The sequence below is a fragment of the Salvelinus fontinalis genome, chromosome 14 (genome assembly GCF_029448725.1).
Source record: "Salvelinus fontinalis isolate EN_2023a chromosome 14, ASM2944872v1, whole genome shotgun sequence".
Taxonomy (NCBI): domain Eukaryota; kingdom Metazoa; phylum Chordata; class Actinopteri; order Salmoniformes; family Salmonidae; genus Salvelinus; species Salvelinus fontinalis.
In genome coordinates, this window is record NC_074678.1 from 14,644,605 (window position 1) to 14,661,889 (window position 17,285).

General features: G+C 49.0%; 1 protein-coding gene across 1 annotated transcript in view; it reads right to left on the reverse strand.

Moving 5' to 3' along the window:
- LOC129869526 (zinc finger CCCH domain-containing protein 3-like) overlaps nucleotides 1-17,285 on the reverse strand; it is a 112,196-nt gene that overhangs the window by 21,988 nt on the left and 72,923 nt on the right. Inside the window, exons 5-8 of the mRNA XM_055944001.1 lie at nucleotides 11,311-11,480; nucleotides 5,968-6,049; nucleotides 5,348-5,503; nucleotides 4,932-5,001 (exon numbers count right to left, since the gene is read on the reverse strand). Coding sequence (XP_055799976.1) covers nucleotides 4,932-5,001; nucleotides 5,348-5,503; nucleotides 5,968-6,049; nucleotides 11,311-11,480 — 478 coding nt within the window. The remainder of the gene's footprint in view (nucleotides 1-4,931; nucleotides 5,002-5,347; nucleotides 5,504-5,967; nucleotides 6,050-11,310; nucleotides 11,481-17,285) is intronic.

The following is a 17,285-nucleotide window of genomic DNA, read 5'->3' on the forward strand; positions in this document are numbered from 1 at the left end:
AATATGCCTTAACCAACCATGTTGTTCCACCTCCCACATACGCGATGACATCACCTGGTTTAAACGTCTCTAGAGACTATATCTCTCTCATTTCTCAATGCCTAGGTTTACCAATGTACTCTCTTCCTACCATACCTTTGTCTGTACATTATGCCTTGAATCTATGCTATCGTGCCCAGAAACCTGCTCCTTTTACTCTCTGTTCCGAACGTGCTAGATTGCCAGTTCTTATAGCCTTTAGCCGTACCCTTATCCTACTTCTCATCTGTTCCTCTGGTGATGTAGAGGTTAATCCAGGACCTGCAGTGCCTAGCTCCAATCCTACTCCCCAGGTGCTCTCATTTGTTGACTTCAGTAAACGTAAAAGCCTTGGTTTCATGTATGTTAAAATTAGAAGCCTACTCCCTAAGTTTGCTTTATTCACTAGCACATTCTGCCAACCCGGATGTCTTAGCCGTGTCTGAATCCTGGCTTAGGAAAACCACCAAAAACCCTGTAATTTCCATCCCTAACTATAACATTTTCTGCCAAGATAAAACTGCCAAAGGGGGCGGTGTTGCAATCTACTGCAAAGACAGCCTGCAGTGTTCTGTCTTACTAGCCAGGTCTGTACAAAACAATTCAAGCTTCTACTTCTAAAAATTCACCTTTCCAGAAACAAGTCTCTCACCGTTGCTGCTTGCTGTAGACCACCATCTGCCCCCAGCTGTGCCCTGGACACCATATGTGAATTGATTGCCCCCCATCTATCTTCTGAGCTCGTGCTGCTAGGTGACCTAAACTGGGACATGCTTGACACACCGGCCATCCTACAATCTAAGCTTGATGCCCTCAATCTCACACAAATTATCAATGAACCTACCAGGTACAACCCCAAATCTGTAAACAGGGGCACCCTCATAGATATCATCCTAACTAACTCGCCCTCCAAATACACCTCTGCTGTTATCAACCAAGATCTCAGCGATCACTGCCTCATTGCCTGCATCCGTAATGGGTCTGCGGTCAAACGACCACCCCTCATTGCTGTCAAACGCTCCTTAAAACACTTCAGCGAACAGGCCTTTCTAATCGACCTGGCCGGGGTATCCTGGAATGAAATTGACCTCATCCCATCAGTAGAGGATGCTTGGTTATTCTTTAAAAGTGCCTTCCTCACCATCTTAAATAAGCATGCTCCATTCAAAAAATGTAGAACCAGGAATAGATATATCCCTTGGTTCACTCCAGACCTGTCTGCCCTTGACCAGCAAAAAAACATCTTGTGGCGTTCTGCATTAGCATTGAATGGCCCCCATGATATGCAACTTTTCAGCGAAGTTAGGAACCAATATACACAGGCAGTTAGGAAAGCTAAGGTTAGCTTTTCAAACAGAAATTTGCATCCTGTATTACAACCTCAAAAAAGTTCTGGGACACTGTAAAGTCCGTGGAGAATAAACACTGTCACTACTGATAAATGCACAATAATTGAGAATTTAAATAAGCATTTTTCTACGGCTGGCCATGCTTTCCACCTGGCTACCCCTAACCCGGTCAACAGCCCTGCGCTCCCCACAGCAACTCGCCCTGGCCTCCCCCACTTCTCCTTCACCCAAATCCAGATAGCTGATATTCTGAAAGTGCTGCAAAATTTGGACCCCTACAAATCAGCCGGGCTAGACAATCTGGACCCTCGCTTTCTAAAATTATCTGCCAAAATTGTTGCAACCCCTATTACCTGCCTGTTCAACCTCTCTTTCGTATTGTCTGAGATTCCCATAGATTGGAAAGCTGCCGCGGTCATCCCCCTCTTCAAAGGGGGAGACACTCTAGACCCAAACTGCTACAGACCTATATCTATTCTACCCTGCCTTTCTAAGGTCTTTGAAAGCCAAGTTATCAAACAGATTACCGACCACTTCGAATCTCACTGTACCTTCTCTGCTATGCAATCTGGTTTCAGAGCTGGTCATGGGTGCACCTCAGCCGCGCTCAAGGTTCTAAACGATATCATAACCTCCATCGATAAGAGACAATACTGTGCAGCTGTATTCATAGACCTGGTCAAGGCTTTCGACTCTGTCAATCACCACATTCTTATCGGCAGACTCAACAGCCTTGGTTTCTCAAATCAATGCCTCGCCTGGTTCACCAACTACTTCTCAGACAGAGTTCAGTGTGTCAAATCGGAGGGCCTGTCGTCCGGACCTCTGGCAGTATTCATGGGGGTACCACAGGGTTCAATTCTCGGTCCGACTCTCTTCTCTGTATACATCAATGATGTCGCTCTCGCTGCTGGTGATTCTTTGATCCACCTCTGCACAGACAACACCATTCTGTATACATCTGGCCCTTCTTTGGACACTGTGTTAACTAACCTCCAGATGAGCTTCAATGCCATTCAACTCTCCTTCCGTGGCCTCCAACTGCTCGTAAATGCAAGTAAAACTAAATGCATGCTCTTCAACCGTTCGCTGCCCGCACCTGCCCGCCTGTCCAGCATCACTACTCTGGACGGTTCTGACTTAGAATATGTGGACAACTACAAATACCTAGGTGTCTGGTTAGACTGTAAACTCTCATGTAAGCCAATTCTTCCTTTGGCCGCCTCTCCTTCCAGTTCTATGCTGCCAATGACTGGAACGAACTGCAAAAATCTCTTAAGCTGGAGACTCTTACCTCCCTCACTAGCTTTAAGCACCAGCTGTCAGAGCAGCTCACAGATCACTGCACATGTACATAGCTCATCTGTAAATAGCCCATCCAATCTACCTCATCCCCATACTGTATTTATTTATTTATCTTGCTCCTTTGCACCCCAGTATCTCTACTTGCACATTCATCTTCTGCACACCCTACCATTCCAGTGTTTAATTGCTATATTGTAATTACTTCGCCACCATGGCTTATTTATTGCCTTACCTCTCTTATCCTACCTCATTTGCACATGCCGTATATAGATTTTTCTACTGTATTATTGATTGTATGTCTGTTTATTCCATGTGTAACTCTGTGTTGTTGTATGTGTCAAACTGCTTTGCTTTATCTTGGCCAGGTCGCAGTTGCAAATGAGAACTTGTTCTCAACTACCCTACCTGGTTAAATAAAGGTGAAAAAAATAAGACATTTTAACTACACTTACTAATATGTAACTATAGAATTATCCATGAAGCAGAATAAGGATTTGACTTTTATGCTGAGTGTTGGTAGAACTAAACGTAATGGGAGGGAGGTGGTTACATCTAGAGCTCATCTTCTACATTTTCATGGATTTAAAACAAACACTGATTTCAACATTTGCAACCAAATCAAACTGTTTTGAAACGAGCAGGTGTCCTACTTTTAACTGCTGACCTATTTGAGATGGATCCAGTTCAGGTGTGTGTGTGTGTCTCAGGCCTTTCACAAGAGTAATGGGTGTATGTGACTGACTGTGAACATATGGGCTTGTGTAACCGTCTGTGTGCACGTGTGTGTGTTCTAGTTAGTTAGGGGGTTGTGTACCCATGCCTTTTAAGGTGTTACATGCTAAGGTGTGAACCATATTGGGACATCTGAAACCCTGGACAGGGATCGCCATTTTGGTCATGATAGCACCATCGCCCCGTACCCCTTCTCAACACGTAACCCTTACCCCAGAATCAGGTCACGCGTCTGAGTGGCTCTCGGTGTGTATACTGCCAGTGTGTATAGCGTGTGTATATTTGTATCTCAATACTGCCAGTGGGAGCACAGAGACAGGAGCTGTGCCAATAGTGTGAACATGACTCTTAGCTGTATCTCTATAAAGCACCTCTTCTACCAGCCATAACTCTATACAGCACCTCTTCTACCAGCCATATCTCTATACAGCACCTCTTCCACCAGCCATATCTCTATACAGCACCTCTTCTACCAGCCATAACTCTATACAGCACCTCTTCTACCAGCCATAACTCTATACAGCACCTCTTCTACCAGCCATAACTCTATACAGCACCTCTTCTACCAGCCATAACTCTATACAGCACCTCTTCTACCAGCCATAACTCTATACAGCACCTCTTCTACCAGCCATAACTCTATACAGCACCTCTTCTACCAGCCATAACTCTATACAGCCCCTCTTTTACCAGCCATAACTCTATACAGCACCTCTTCTACCAGCCATAACTCTATACAGCACCTCTTCTACCAGCCATAACTCTATACAGCACCTCTTCTACCAGCCATATCTCTATACAGCCCCTCTTCTACCAGCCATAACTCTATACAGCACCTCTTTTACCAGCCATAACTCTATACAGCCCCTCTTCTACCAGCCATAACTCTATACAGCACCTCTTTTACCAGCCATAACTCTATACAGCACCTCTTCTACCAGCCATAACTCTATACAGCACCTCTTTTACCAGCCATAACTCTATACAGCCCCTCTTCTACCAGCCATAACTCTATACAGCACCTCTTCTACCAGCCATAACTCTATACAGCACCTCTTCTACCAGCCATAACTCTATACAGCCCCTCTTCTACCAGCCATAACTCTATACAGCACCTCTTCTACCAGCCATAACTCTATACAGCCCCTCTTTTACCAGCCATAACTCTATACAGCACCTCTTCTACCAGCCATAACTCTATACAGCACCTCTTTTACCAGCCATAACTCTATACAGCACCTCTTCTACCAGCCATAACTCTATACAGCCCCTCTTTTACCAGCCATAACTCTATACAGCACCTCTTCTACCAGCCATAACTCTGGGTGCAAAACTAACAGCTGGTCCTAATTCAATTCCCGTTCTGTAATCTTTCTGGTTATGTAACTGACGGGGCCAAATGTTAACTGTCTAACTACAGTAGTACACTCCAACCCAGCTGGTGGAGACATTGACGTTTCACATATTCTCACCTTCTCAAGGATTATTGCCTGTGTGTGTGTGTGTGTGTAGTGTGTCCAGTTTCACCTTCTCCTTGGCCACCTTGTGCGAGAATGGACAGGTCCCATCCGTCTGCTTACATGTACCCCTCAGGAACCTGCAATGGGAAGAGTCTTCAGGTCACAGAGCAGCCAATCAGAGAGCCAATACAGCTGTACATGGTTGTGTTTAGGTGTGTTACCTGGTACAGAGCAGCCAATCACAGAGCCAACAGCTGTACATGGTTGTTTTTAGGTGTGTGTTACCTGGTACAGAGCAGCCAATCACAGAGCCAACACAGCTCTACATGGTTGTTTTTAGGTGTGTGTTACCTGGTACAGAGCAGCCAATCACAGAGCCAACACAGCTCTACATGGTTGTTTTTAGGTGTGTGTTACCTGGTACAGAGCAGCCAATCACAGAGCCAACACAGCTGTACATGGTTGTTTTTAGGTGTGTGTTACCTGGTACAGACGGCGACCTTATCAGGATCATGGATGTAGGGGCAGGTGTTGCCACGGTTACACTTTCCAAAGCGGTTGAAGTACATGCAGTACTGTTTCTGGGTCTTCTTCTGACGAGCGTGTCTGATGATGGCTAGACTCCTCTGAACCGCACGACTGGGGGACAGAACACACACAATCAACAGTCATGTTCCAAACTGATCAGAGCGGTAGATCTCGGCTTGCATTTTGACTCAGAAAAGTGATCTTGACTCAGAAAAGTGATCTTGACTCAGAAAAGTGATCTTGACTCAGAAAAGTGATCTTGACTCAGAAAAGGTTGGTGACCACTGGTATACACCATCCAACCAAATGCTTACTTGCAGGTTCCTTCTCCACAAGCCAACAACAATAAGAAATGATAAAAGATAAGAATTTGAACATAAAATAAATGGCTCAGTAGAATATAATAAACATGTTAGCATCAGTATAATACATGAAGGCACAATTCATAGTCCAGGATTTACACATGTTCTGGGGAAGGGGGGATTGGAGGGAGCAAGTGGTTTTTCTATTGTGCAGTATTTAGCAATCATAATATGAGTCTTGTAGCAGCAGTGTGTGTGTACTAAAGTGCCTACCTGGCCACAAAACGAGTGCTGGATGGCCGGAAGAAAGTACTCGAGGTGGTGGGGGACATCTCCTGTGGATTAGACCATCTCACTGTTCGGGAAAATAGACAATGGAATCAGAGAAAAGACAGCCTTTATAAAGACCAAAACATAACCAACTCAAATTGGGTCAAATGGCGTTATTAATACACCACTGTGACTGACACATTTTGTGTGTGTGCCTGTCCATGCATGTGTTTGTGTAGTCAGCACTGGGGCTGCACACTGTGTGCCCACACAGGCAGATAGCCGTCAGGTCATTGCATCTAGCTCGTCTGTGTGGTGAGATGGGGCCAGCACCAGCCGAAGCCAAACGTGACATCCAGTACAGTCTGAGAACATGGGACAGATGGGGTACAGGCGGGGAGTGAATGAGAGAGGGGGAAGCTACGGAGGCCTGGTACCTATCCAAGCCTCTAGTTTTGGAGGGAGGGAGGGCGGGAACGAGATATGGTGTAAGACAGAGGGGGTAAGGTAAAGAGGCTTGACACTTATCCAAGTCTCTAATTTTGGAACATTTCAGGTGTAAGAGATATCCTCCTCATCAGTATGTGATCTTGGCACTATGACGGGAGGCCACTGGCAGAATATCAGGACCAGAAGAGTGTAATCTCAGCTAACTGGACTGGTGAGATCTGAAATCATGGTGGTGGACACTGAAGGCGTGTTCAGACCATGCGGGAATGTCTGTGTGTTTATCAAGAGGCGGGTCACGAGCTGTGGGAACAGAACGGAACTCCAATTCCAGCCACAGGTTTTGACAGAGAGAGAGAGAGAGAGACAGCCAGCCAGCGAGCGAGAGCGAGAAAGAGGGAGCGAGCAGCTCAGGTCTGGGTTTAATCTGTGTCGTTTCCCCCCCTCCCTCCTGTCCCAGTGACAGATTACAGCTTTATTATTTCAGATGGCTAACACACACCACACCTCATACACTACATTACCAAAAGTATGTGGACACTTGCTTGTCGAACATCGCATTCCAAAATCATGGGGATTAATATGGCGTTGGTCACCCCTTTGCTGCTATAAAAGCCTCCACTCTTCTGGGAAGTCTTTCCACTAGATGTTGGAACATTGCTGAGTGGACTTGCTTCCATTCAGCCACAAGAGCATCAGAGGGCACTGATGCTGGGCAACTAGGCCTGGCTCGCAGTTGGCGTTCCAAATAATCCCAAAGCTATTCGATTAGGTTGAGGTCAGGGGCTCTGTGCAGGCCAGTCAAGTTCTTCCACACCGATCTCGACGTCACTTGTGCACGGGGGCATTGTCACGCTGAAACAGGAAAGGGCCTTCCCCAAACTGTTGCCACAAAGTTGGAAGCACAGAATCATATAGAATGTCATTGTATGGAGTAGCGTTAAGATTTCCCTTCACTTGGAAGAGGCCTAGCCCGAATCATGAATAACAGCTCCAAACCAGTATTTCTCCTCCACCAAACTTTACAGTAGGCACTATGCATTGGGGCAGGTAGCATTCTCCTGTTATCCACCAAACCCAGATTCATCCGTTGGACTGCCAGATGGTGAAGTGTGATTCATCACCCTAGAGAACGTGTTTCCACTGCTCCAGAGTCAATTGGCAGCGCGCTTTACACCCCTCCAGCTGACGCTTGGCATTGTGCATGGTGATCTTAGGCTTGTGTGCGGCTGTTGGGCCATAGAAACTCATTTCATGAAGCTCCTGACAAACAGTTATTGTGCTGACGTTGCTTCCAGAGGCAGTTTGGAACTCTGTAGTGAGTGTTGCAACCGAGGACAAACGATTTTTAACCGCTACACGCTTCTGCGCTCATACTAGCCGTAGTGCCACCAGCTAGGCCTGGTGGCGTTACGCTAGACCTGGTGGCGCTACGCTAGGCCTGGTGACGCTACGCTAGGCTGGGCCTGGTGGCGCTACGCTAGGCTTGGCCTGGTGGCGCTACGCTAGGCTTGGCCTGGTGGCGCTACGCTAGGCTTGGCCTGGTGGCGCTACGCTAGGCTAGGCCTGGTGGCGCTACGCTAGGCTAGGCCTGGTGGCACAACGCTAGGTGCCACCAGGCCTAGCCTAGCGTAGCGTCACGAGGCCCAGCCTAGCGTAGCGCCACCGGGCCTAGCGTAACGCCACCGGGACTAGCGTAGCGCCACCGGGCCTAGCGCAGCGCCACCGGGCCTAGCGCAGCGCCACCGGGCTTAGCGCAGCGCCACCTGGCCTAGCGCAGCGCCACCAGGCCTAGCGCAGCGCCACCAGGCCTAGCGCAGCGCCACCAGGCTTAGCGCAGCGCCACCAGGCTTAGCGCAGCGCCACCAGGCCGAGTGTATTTTTGATTTTACCTTTATTTAACAAGGCAAGTTAGTTAAGAACAAAAAAAGAACAAAAGAACAGCAACACATGACAACACAGAATGGTAGCAACACAACATGACAACATGGTAGCAGCACAAAACACGGTACAAACATTATTGGGCACAGACAACATCAAAGGTCAAGTAGGTAGAGACAACAATACATCACACAAAGCAGCCACAACTGTCAGTAAAAGTGTCCATGATTGAGTCTTTGAATGAAGAGATTGAGTGTTTGTTGCAGTTTTGTTGCAGCTCGTTCCAGCCGCTAGCTGCAGCGAACTGAAAAGAGGAGCGACCCAGGGATGTGTGTGCTTTGGGGACCTTTAACAGAACGTGACTGGCAGAACAGGTGTTGTATGTGGAGGATGAGGGCTGCAGTAGATCTCTCAGACAGGGGGGAGTGAGGACTAAGAGGGTTTTATAAATAAGCATCAACCAGTGGGTCTAGCGACTGGTATATAGAGATAGCGTAGTGCCACCGGGCCTAGCGTAGTGCCACCGGGCCTAGCGTAGTGCCACCGGGCCTAGCGTAGTGCCACCAGGCCTAGCCTAGCGTAGCGTCACGAGGCCCAGCCTAGCGTAGCGCCACCGGGCCTAGCGTAACGCCACCGGGACTAGCGTAGCGCCACCGGGACTAGCGCAGCGCCACCGGGACTAGCGCAGCGCCACCGGGCCTAGCGCAGCGCCACCGGGCCTAGCGCAGCGCCACCGGGCCTAGCGCAGCGCCACCGGGCCTAGCGCAGCGCCACCGGGCTTAGCGCAGCGCCACCGGGCTTAGCGCAGCGCCACCGGGCCTAGCGCAGCGCCACCAGGCCTAGCGCAGCGCCACCAGGCTTAGCGCAGTGCTACCAGGCCGAGTGTATTTTTGATTTTACCTTTATTTAACAAGGCAAGTTAGTTAAGAACAAAAAAAGAACAAAAGAACAGCAACACATGACAACACAGAATGGTAGCAACACAACATGACAACATGGTAGCAGCACAAAACACGGTACAAACATTATTGGGCACAGACAACATCAAAGGTCAAGTAGGTAGAGACAACAATACATCACACAAAGCAGCCACAACTGTCAGTAAAAGTGTCCATGATTGAGTCTTTGAATGAAGAGATTGAGTGTTTGTTGCAGTTTTGTTGCAGCTCGTTCCAGCCGCTAGCTGCAGCGAACTGAAAAGAGGAGCGACCCAGGGATGTGTGTGCTTTGGGGACCTTTAACAGAACGTGACTGGCAGAACAGGTGTTGTATGTGGAGGATGAGGGCTGCAGTAGATCTCTCAGACAGGGGGGAGTGAGGACTAAGAGGGTTTTATAAATAAGCATCAACCAGTGGGTCTAGCGACTGGTATATAGAGATAGCGTAGTGCCACCGGGCCTAGCGTAGTGCCAGCGGGCCTAGCGTAGTGCCACCGGGCCTAGCGTAGTGCCACCAGGCCTAGCCTAGCGTAGCGTCACGAGGCCCAGCCTAGCGTAGCGCCACCGGGACTAGCGTAGCGCCACCGGGCCTAGCGCAGCGCCACCGGGCCTAGCGCAGCGCCACCGGGCTTAGCGCAGCGCCACCGGGCTTAGCGCAGCGCCACCGGGCTTAGCGCAGCGCCACCGGGCCTAGCGCAGCGCCACCAGGCCTAGCGCAGCGCCACCAGGCCTAGCGCAGCGCCACCAGGCTTAGCGCAGTGCTACCAGGCCGAGTGTATTTTTGATTTTACCTTTATTTAACAAGGCAAGTTAGTTAAGAACAAAAAAAGAACAAAAGAACAGCAACACATGACAACACAGAATGGTAGCAACACAACATGACAACATGGTAGCAGCACAAAACACGGTACAAACATTATTGGGCACAGACAACATCAAAGGTCAAGTAGGTAGAGACAACAATACATCACACAAAGCAGCCACAACTGTCAGTAAAAGTGTCCATGATTGAGTCTTTGAATGAAGAGATTGAGTGTTTGTTGCAGTTTTGTTGCAGCTCGTTCCAGCCGCTAGCTGCAGCGAACTGAAAAGAGGAGCGACCCAGGGATGTGTGTGCTTTGGGGACCTTTAACAGAACGTGACTGGCAGAACAGGTGTTGTATGTGGAGGATGAGAGCTGCAGTAGATCTCTCAGACAGGGGGGAGTGAGGACTAAGAGGGTTTTATAAATAAGCATCAACCAGTGGGTCTTGCGACTGGTATATAGAGATAGCGTAGTGCCACCGGGCCTAGCGTAGTGCCACCGGGCCTAGCGTAGTGCCACCGGGCCTAGCGTAGTGCCACCGGGCCTAGCGTAGTGCCACCGGGCCTAGCGTAGTGCCACCGGGCCTAGCGTAGTGCCACCGGGCCTAGCGTAGTGCCACCGGGCCTAGCGTAGTGCCACCGGGCCTAGCGTAGTGCCACCGGGCCTAGCGTAGTGCCACCGGGCCTAGCGTAGTGCCACCGAGCCTAGCGTAGTGCCACCGAGCCTAGCGTAGTGCCACCGAGCCTAGCGTAGTGCCACCGGGCCTAGCGTAGTGCCACCGAGCCTAGCGTAGTGCCACCGGGCCTAGCGTAGTGCCACCGGGCCTAGCGTAGTGCCACCGGGCCTAGCGTAGTGCCACCGAGCCTAGCGTAGTGCCACTGGGCCTAGCGTAGTGCCACCGGGCCTAGCGTAGTGCCACCGAGCCTAGCGTAGTGCCACCGAGCCTAGCGTAGTGCCACCGGGCCTAGCGTAGTGCCACCGAGCCTAGCGTAGTGCCACCGGGCCTAGCGTAGTGCCACCGGGCCTAGCGTAGTGCCACCGAGCCTAGCGTAGTGCCACCGAGCCTAGCGTAGTGCCACTGGGCCTAGCGTAGTGCCACCGGGCCTAGCGTAGTGCCACTAACAGCGCTACACACTATCATACGCCAACATGCATTCCCTCAGTGGTCTAGAACAACAATTGCACTCACATGCCTCTCGCTCTTTTGATCAGATTCTGTTTGTAACCCTTGCCTACAATGATTGGCACAGTGTATTTGTAAGGTGTGTATAGTACTTGTTCTGTTGATTGGCGCACTGGTTGTCATTGTGCGGGACAGCTTATTGGCTGAGACGCTGTAGAGGGTGCCACCGATCCAGCGCATGCTCCTCCCTCTACCTCTCCAGTGCTGGGCTGGGAGGTGCCTGTCCTGTCCCGGGGGACGCAGACGGCTCTGGAGTACACTCCTGGGGGGGGGGGGGGGGACAGATTGGCAAAGCGTTAGTAAAGTAAAGTAGGAATACACAGAACATCTTGTTTGAAACTTTTCACAATTCCAGGTTTTGGGGTGGTACTTCTATGGGAGGAAACTGAGGTGTGAAGGAAGGTGAAGGAAGGAACACAGTACTTGGATCTTTAGGAGAACTGCTGGGGAACACAGTACTTGGATCTTTAGGAGAACTGCTGGGGAACACAGTACTTGGATCTTTAGGAGAACTGCTGGGGAACACAGTACTTGGATCTTTAGGAGAACTGCTGGGGAACACAGTACTTGGGCCAAAAGACCATTCAGGTTAACCACAAAGTAGTTAGGAGTTAAATGATATTGCGCTGGTAATATGCTCACTGCCCCACCATACCTCCACCCCTTTTCTCTCGGCCTGTCTCTTCCACGATATCTCCCCACATCTCCCTCCTCTCTCTTCATGCCTCCCAGTCCAACTCTCCCTCCTTTCCTCTTTCCCTCCTCCTTCTCTCCCGTGTCACAGCACTCTGTTAAATTGCTGCCCTAATGGAAAGGACGGCAGTGTGGAAATGGAGAGAATTGAAAAGAGGAGGAAATCAATGAGATAATAGGTAGGAGGCCAGAGCAGGGAGGGCTGCCCAGGTCCCGAAGCAATGCATGGTGCCCAACAGACACACACACACATACAGTCCTAGTCACACACACCGTCGCGCACCGACGCACACGCACCAGCCTAAAGAATGCACACAACGACATCTAAACTCTAAGGAAGTCCCCCTCTGTGCTATGTGTGTGTTTAAAATAATGTGTGCATCTGTGTGTCTGTGTGTTTAAAATGGTGTGTGCATCTGTGTGCGTGTGTGTGATGTTGGAGGCAGGGGTGATGGGGATAAATTGCACTGGCCTGTCACTTGTGTTTGGGTGGGATTGGGGCTGGTGTGCATGGCGCAGGTCATCATTTACTGCTGGACTTCAAATGGGCTGGAAATGTGTTTGGAGCCAGAGTTCCTGACTCCCATTACAGAGAACAGAGAGGGGACCCACACTCACACACTACAACTAGCTCTACACTACACACTCAGAGACAAGCACACACACACAACCAAAACAATGGTCACACAATGACAGGTCCATGCAGTGGGGAGGCTGCATGTAGCAGAGAAAAGAAAGAAGGTACATCACAGATCCCCAGTTAGCTCCCTTTCTCACTCTACCACACCGGGCCATAACTCACCAGCAGAGACACTCAGTTTCACAAATACAAGATCAGTGTGTGCCCTACACAGGGCAACTGGAGCCAAGGGAGTCGTAATGGTGGCTAATGTAGGAGCAGTGACTGGCTCCCAGGGAGGCTTTAGCAGGGCCCCACAGCCAGGGGAGCCATTGTGGAGGTTAATGTGGATATGACATGAACACTTAACATAGACAGCAGTTAACCCTGACACATGGTGCAGGATAAGGGAGGGGTGAGGGAGCATTGGGGAAAATGTCAATGTGTGTGGAAGTGTGTGGTTGAGTGTGTATGAGTAAATGTGTGTGTGTGCATGTGTTCATACAGTTTGAGAGAATGTGTGTGTCTATAGCCTATACAAGAGAGTGTCTGCATGAGTGTGTTTGTGTGCGTGGGTGCGTGTGCTTATGTGTATGCATGTGTGTGTGTGTTTGTGTGTATGCATGCGTGTGTTTGCATGTAATTGAGTATAATTTGAGGTATGCAGCTGTCTGAATGAGTTCCCCCCCCTCCAGCACAACATCATTACTGATAACAGTCTCTGTGGGACCATATTAACTTCTATACACCACCCCTACTATCACCATGTAATCTCCCTATTAATGAGAGAGATGAGGAGAGAGGGAAGGAGGATGGAAGGGAGTAAAAGAGACGGAGAGAGGCTGGAAGTGAGAGAGACGGAGAGAGGCCGGGAGTGAGAGAGACGGAGAGAGGCCGGGAGTGAGAGAGACCGGGAGTGGGAGAGAGGCTATGAGTGGGAGGACGAGAGGGGCTGGGAGGCCGAGAGGGGCTGGGAGGGAGCAAGGCCGAGAGGGAGAGAGTCCGGGAGGCCGTGAGGAAGAGAGGCCGGGAGGGAGAGGGGGCCGGGAGGAAGAGAGGCCGGGAGGAAGAGATAGCCGGTGAGGGAGAGAGGGCCGGGAGGGAGAGAGGGCCGGGAGGAAGAGAGGCCGGGAGGAAGAGAGGCCGGGAGGGAGAGACCGGGCCGGGAGGGAGAGAGGCCGGGAGGGAGAGAGGCCGGGAGGGAGAGAGGCCGGGAGGGAGAGAGGCCGGGAGGGAGAGAGGCCGGGAGGGAGAGAGGCCGGGAGGGAGAGAGGCCGGGAGGGAGAGAGGCCGGGAGGGAGAGAGGCTGGGAGGGAGAGAGGCTGGGAGGTCCGGGAGTGAGAGAGGCCGGAACAAAATTCACAGAGAAATGTGATACATCTGTCATTCTCATTTCTCATTGAAAGTCTAAAAAGCGGTAGATCTCTTCTATGTGCGCTATTTTTATGCTATATTTCACAGCAGTTTAAATGGTACAATGATTTTCTACACTATTCTTGCTTGTTTTGTCATATAAACTGAAATTAGGCAAACTATTAGATCTTAACAACCAGGAAATAGTGGAGTGATTTCTGCATAGCGCATCTTTAACCACAATCATTCACATTACTTTAATAACATATTTCAGTTGTGTATATTACATTTATTTTATTTGATGACTATTATTTCATTCCAACATCTCATCTCTATAGAGCTGCTTCCTATGCTGTCTGACAAGATCACTTTTTTAGTAGTAAATAAGGCATATTTTTATGACTGCTGAATACTAACTATCAATTACTTAGATCATGTATTTTCAGGTAGAGATACCTCACGAAGCAACTGCTCTTTATCCCTATCGATCACGTCTTCTTGGATTATGGTCATTGTAGTTAATTACCACGTTTTTTTCCCGCCAAAACTACTGTATGCCAAATATTGGCCTGTTGGAAACTACAACTCCTTACTACATCGCACAGTTTGGGCTTGATCTGATTTATCTCTAGAGAAACTGCAGTTAGAAAAATGTGCATTGAGCAAAAAAATTTAAAAAACATGGAATTCAAATAATTGAACAGACATTGGTCAATTAGCTGTTTAAAAACTGAAAAATAACCGGTTTCGGTTAATCGCTCAGCACTAGCCCCAAGTGATACAACTATCCTAGAAAAGAGAGGGAGAACAGTTAGAGAAAGAGCAGCAGTGTCTCTTTATCCTCTCTTCTCTCTCCTTGACCTGTTCCCCGTGTTGCCCTTGACCCCCCAGCAAGAGATCTGTTATCAGAGCTCCTCTAGGTCTGTCTACCACACAAATCCTCCCCTGCCGGACTGCACGCTCGTTTCAGGGTGGAGCCCTTTCACAGCCACGCCGATATGCCACTCTGTCCCCCTAGGCCTGGGACACACACTCTCTGCATACACATCATCTCAATCACCATGGTGATTCTTTAATGAGACAAACAATGAGGCAGAATGAGGGGAGGTGTATTAGTGGGGACAAGAGAGATTCAGAGCTGGTGTGTGTGTGTGTGTGTGTGGGGGGGGGGGGGGTATGTGTGTGTGTGTGTGTGTGTGTGTGAGGTGGGGGAATATGCGTGTGGGGGGGGGGGGGGGAGTATGTGTGTGTGTGTGTGTGTTAGACATAAAGCAGAAATGTATTTACAGCCCAGGTAGATTGACCCCATAGACCATGATCCCACAGGGTTATAGGTGGTAAGTGGAGAGGGGAGGAAATAGAGAGACAAGGGGGAGAGAAGAGGGGAGGAAATAGAGAGAAAAGAGAGGAGAAGAAAGGAGGGGTGGAAATAGAGAGAAAAGAGAGAGAAGAGAGAGGAGGGGAGGAAAGAGAGGAGAGAGAGGGGAGGAAAGAGAGAGAAGAGAGAGGAGGAGAGGAAAGAGAGAGAAGAGAGAGGAGGAGAGGAAAGAGAGAGAAGAGAGGGGAGCAAAGAGAGAGAAGAGAGAGAGGGGAGGAAAGAGAGAGAATAGAGAGAGAGGAACTCCCTTGTGATTATATTCTGAGTGTTTGCATGCCTGTGAATGTGTGTGTGTGTGTGTGTGTGTGTGTGTGTGTGTGTGTGTGCCACTCTCACCATGCGCGACACACAGATGAAGGAAAGAGCGATTCAGCACTACTACTGCTGTTGATGAATGATCTGACTTTTGTTTTGGTGACAGGGAAGAATTTGGGGGTCGCGCAAGTGCTCTGAATAATGCTGCTCTGTTCTGTTCTGTTGGCCTGCAGCGAAAGCATTAGTAAGCTCATATTGGAAAAACAGTTACCCTTGGAACAGACTGAGCAGCACAAACAGTCATCTAGCCAATTCCTACAGCGAGGAGAGGAAGACTACACTCTGCCTAAAGCCATGCAGTTACAATGGTCCTAAACACGCATTAAGACAATGAAATCTACACTAACCACATGAGTGTAAGGGACTACTCTGAGCAAAACAACATCAAATGAAGACAAAGCAATCAGAAAGCTGGAGAAGACCCCAGGTATTGATGACAGCGTATCTGTGTAAGAGAGAGGGAAGACTAGAAGAGTGTGAATGAGAAGTAAAAACGTGAGAATAGAAAGTAAGAAGGGGTAGGTGAGTAAGTGATGATGGATCTGATAAGTAGTGAGTAGAGGAGTACATTGCGGTATGAGAAGGGAGGAGTGTGAGTAAGTGATGATGGATCTGATAAGTAGTGAGTAGAGGAGTACATTGCAGTATGAGAAGGGAGGAGTGTGAGTAAGTGATGATGGATCTGATAAGTAGTGAGTAGAGGAGTACATTGCAGTATGAGAAGGGAGGAGTGTGAGTAAGTGATGATGGATCTGATAAGTAGTGAGTAGAGGAGTACATTGCAGTATGAGAAGGGAGGAGTGTGAGTAAGTGATGGGATAAAGAAGAGAGCGTAGCAGCCTTTATTGCCTTGTCTCCCTCATCCTCTACTGATCAATACAGGAGCACTAAACGAGATGAGACCAGGGCACAACAGACCAGGTTGTGTGTGTGCGCGCGCCCGCGTGTCTCAACAGTAGTTCAAAATAAACCATCAACCATTATTAAACCCCAAAGAAAATTGAGAAGATGATAGTGAGCTAGAGGAAAAGGGGGAATGAGCATGGAGAATATGGATATGGAGACAGGGAAACATAGGGAGAGGATGATAACAGAGAAGATGATAGTGAGCTAGAGGAAAAGGGTGAATGAGCATGGAGAATATGGATATGGAGACAGGGAAACATAGGGAGAGGATGATAACAGAGAAGATGATAGTGAGCTAGAGGAAAAGGGTGAATGAGCATGGAGAATATGGATATGGAGACAGGGAAACATAGGGAGAGGATGATAACAGAGAAGATGATAGTGAGCTAGAGGAAAAGGGTGAATGAGCATGGAGAATATGGATATGGAGACAGGGAAACATAGGGAGAGGATGATAACAGAGAAGATGATAGTGAGCTAGAGGAAAAGGGTGAATGAGCATGGAGAATATGATATGGAGACAGGGAAACATAGGAAGAGGATGAAAACAGAGAAGATGAGAAGGAGAAAAACTAACGAGAGACAAATGGACAGACAAACAAAAATAAATATGGGCAGCAATAGAAAGATGCAGAGAGAAAGAGAGAAAGAAAGAGAAAGTGTGAGGGAGGTAACTAAGCGACAGAGTAGGAGAGACAAGGAGGGAAGGCTGGAGCGAGGAAGGGAGGGCAGTAATTTATCCTGGGGTGAGCTGCATGCTTTACGGCTTTCTTAATTCAACTCCTGCTACTATTAATGGACTT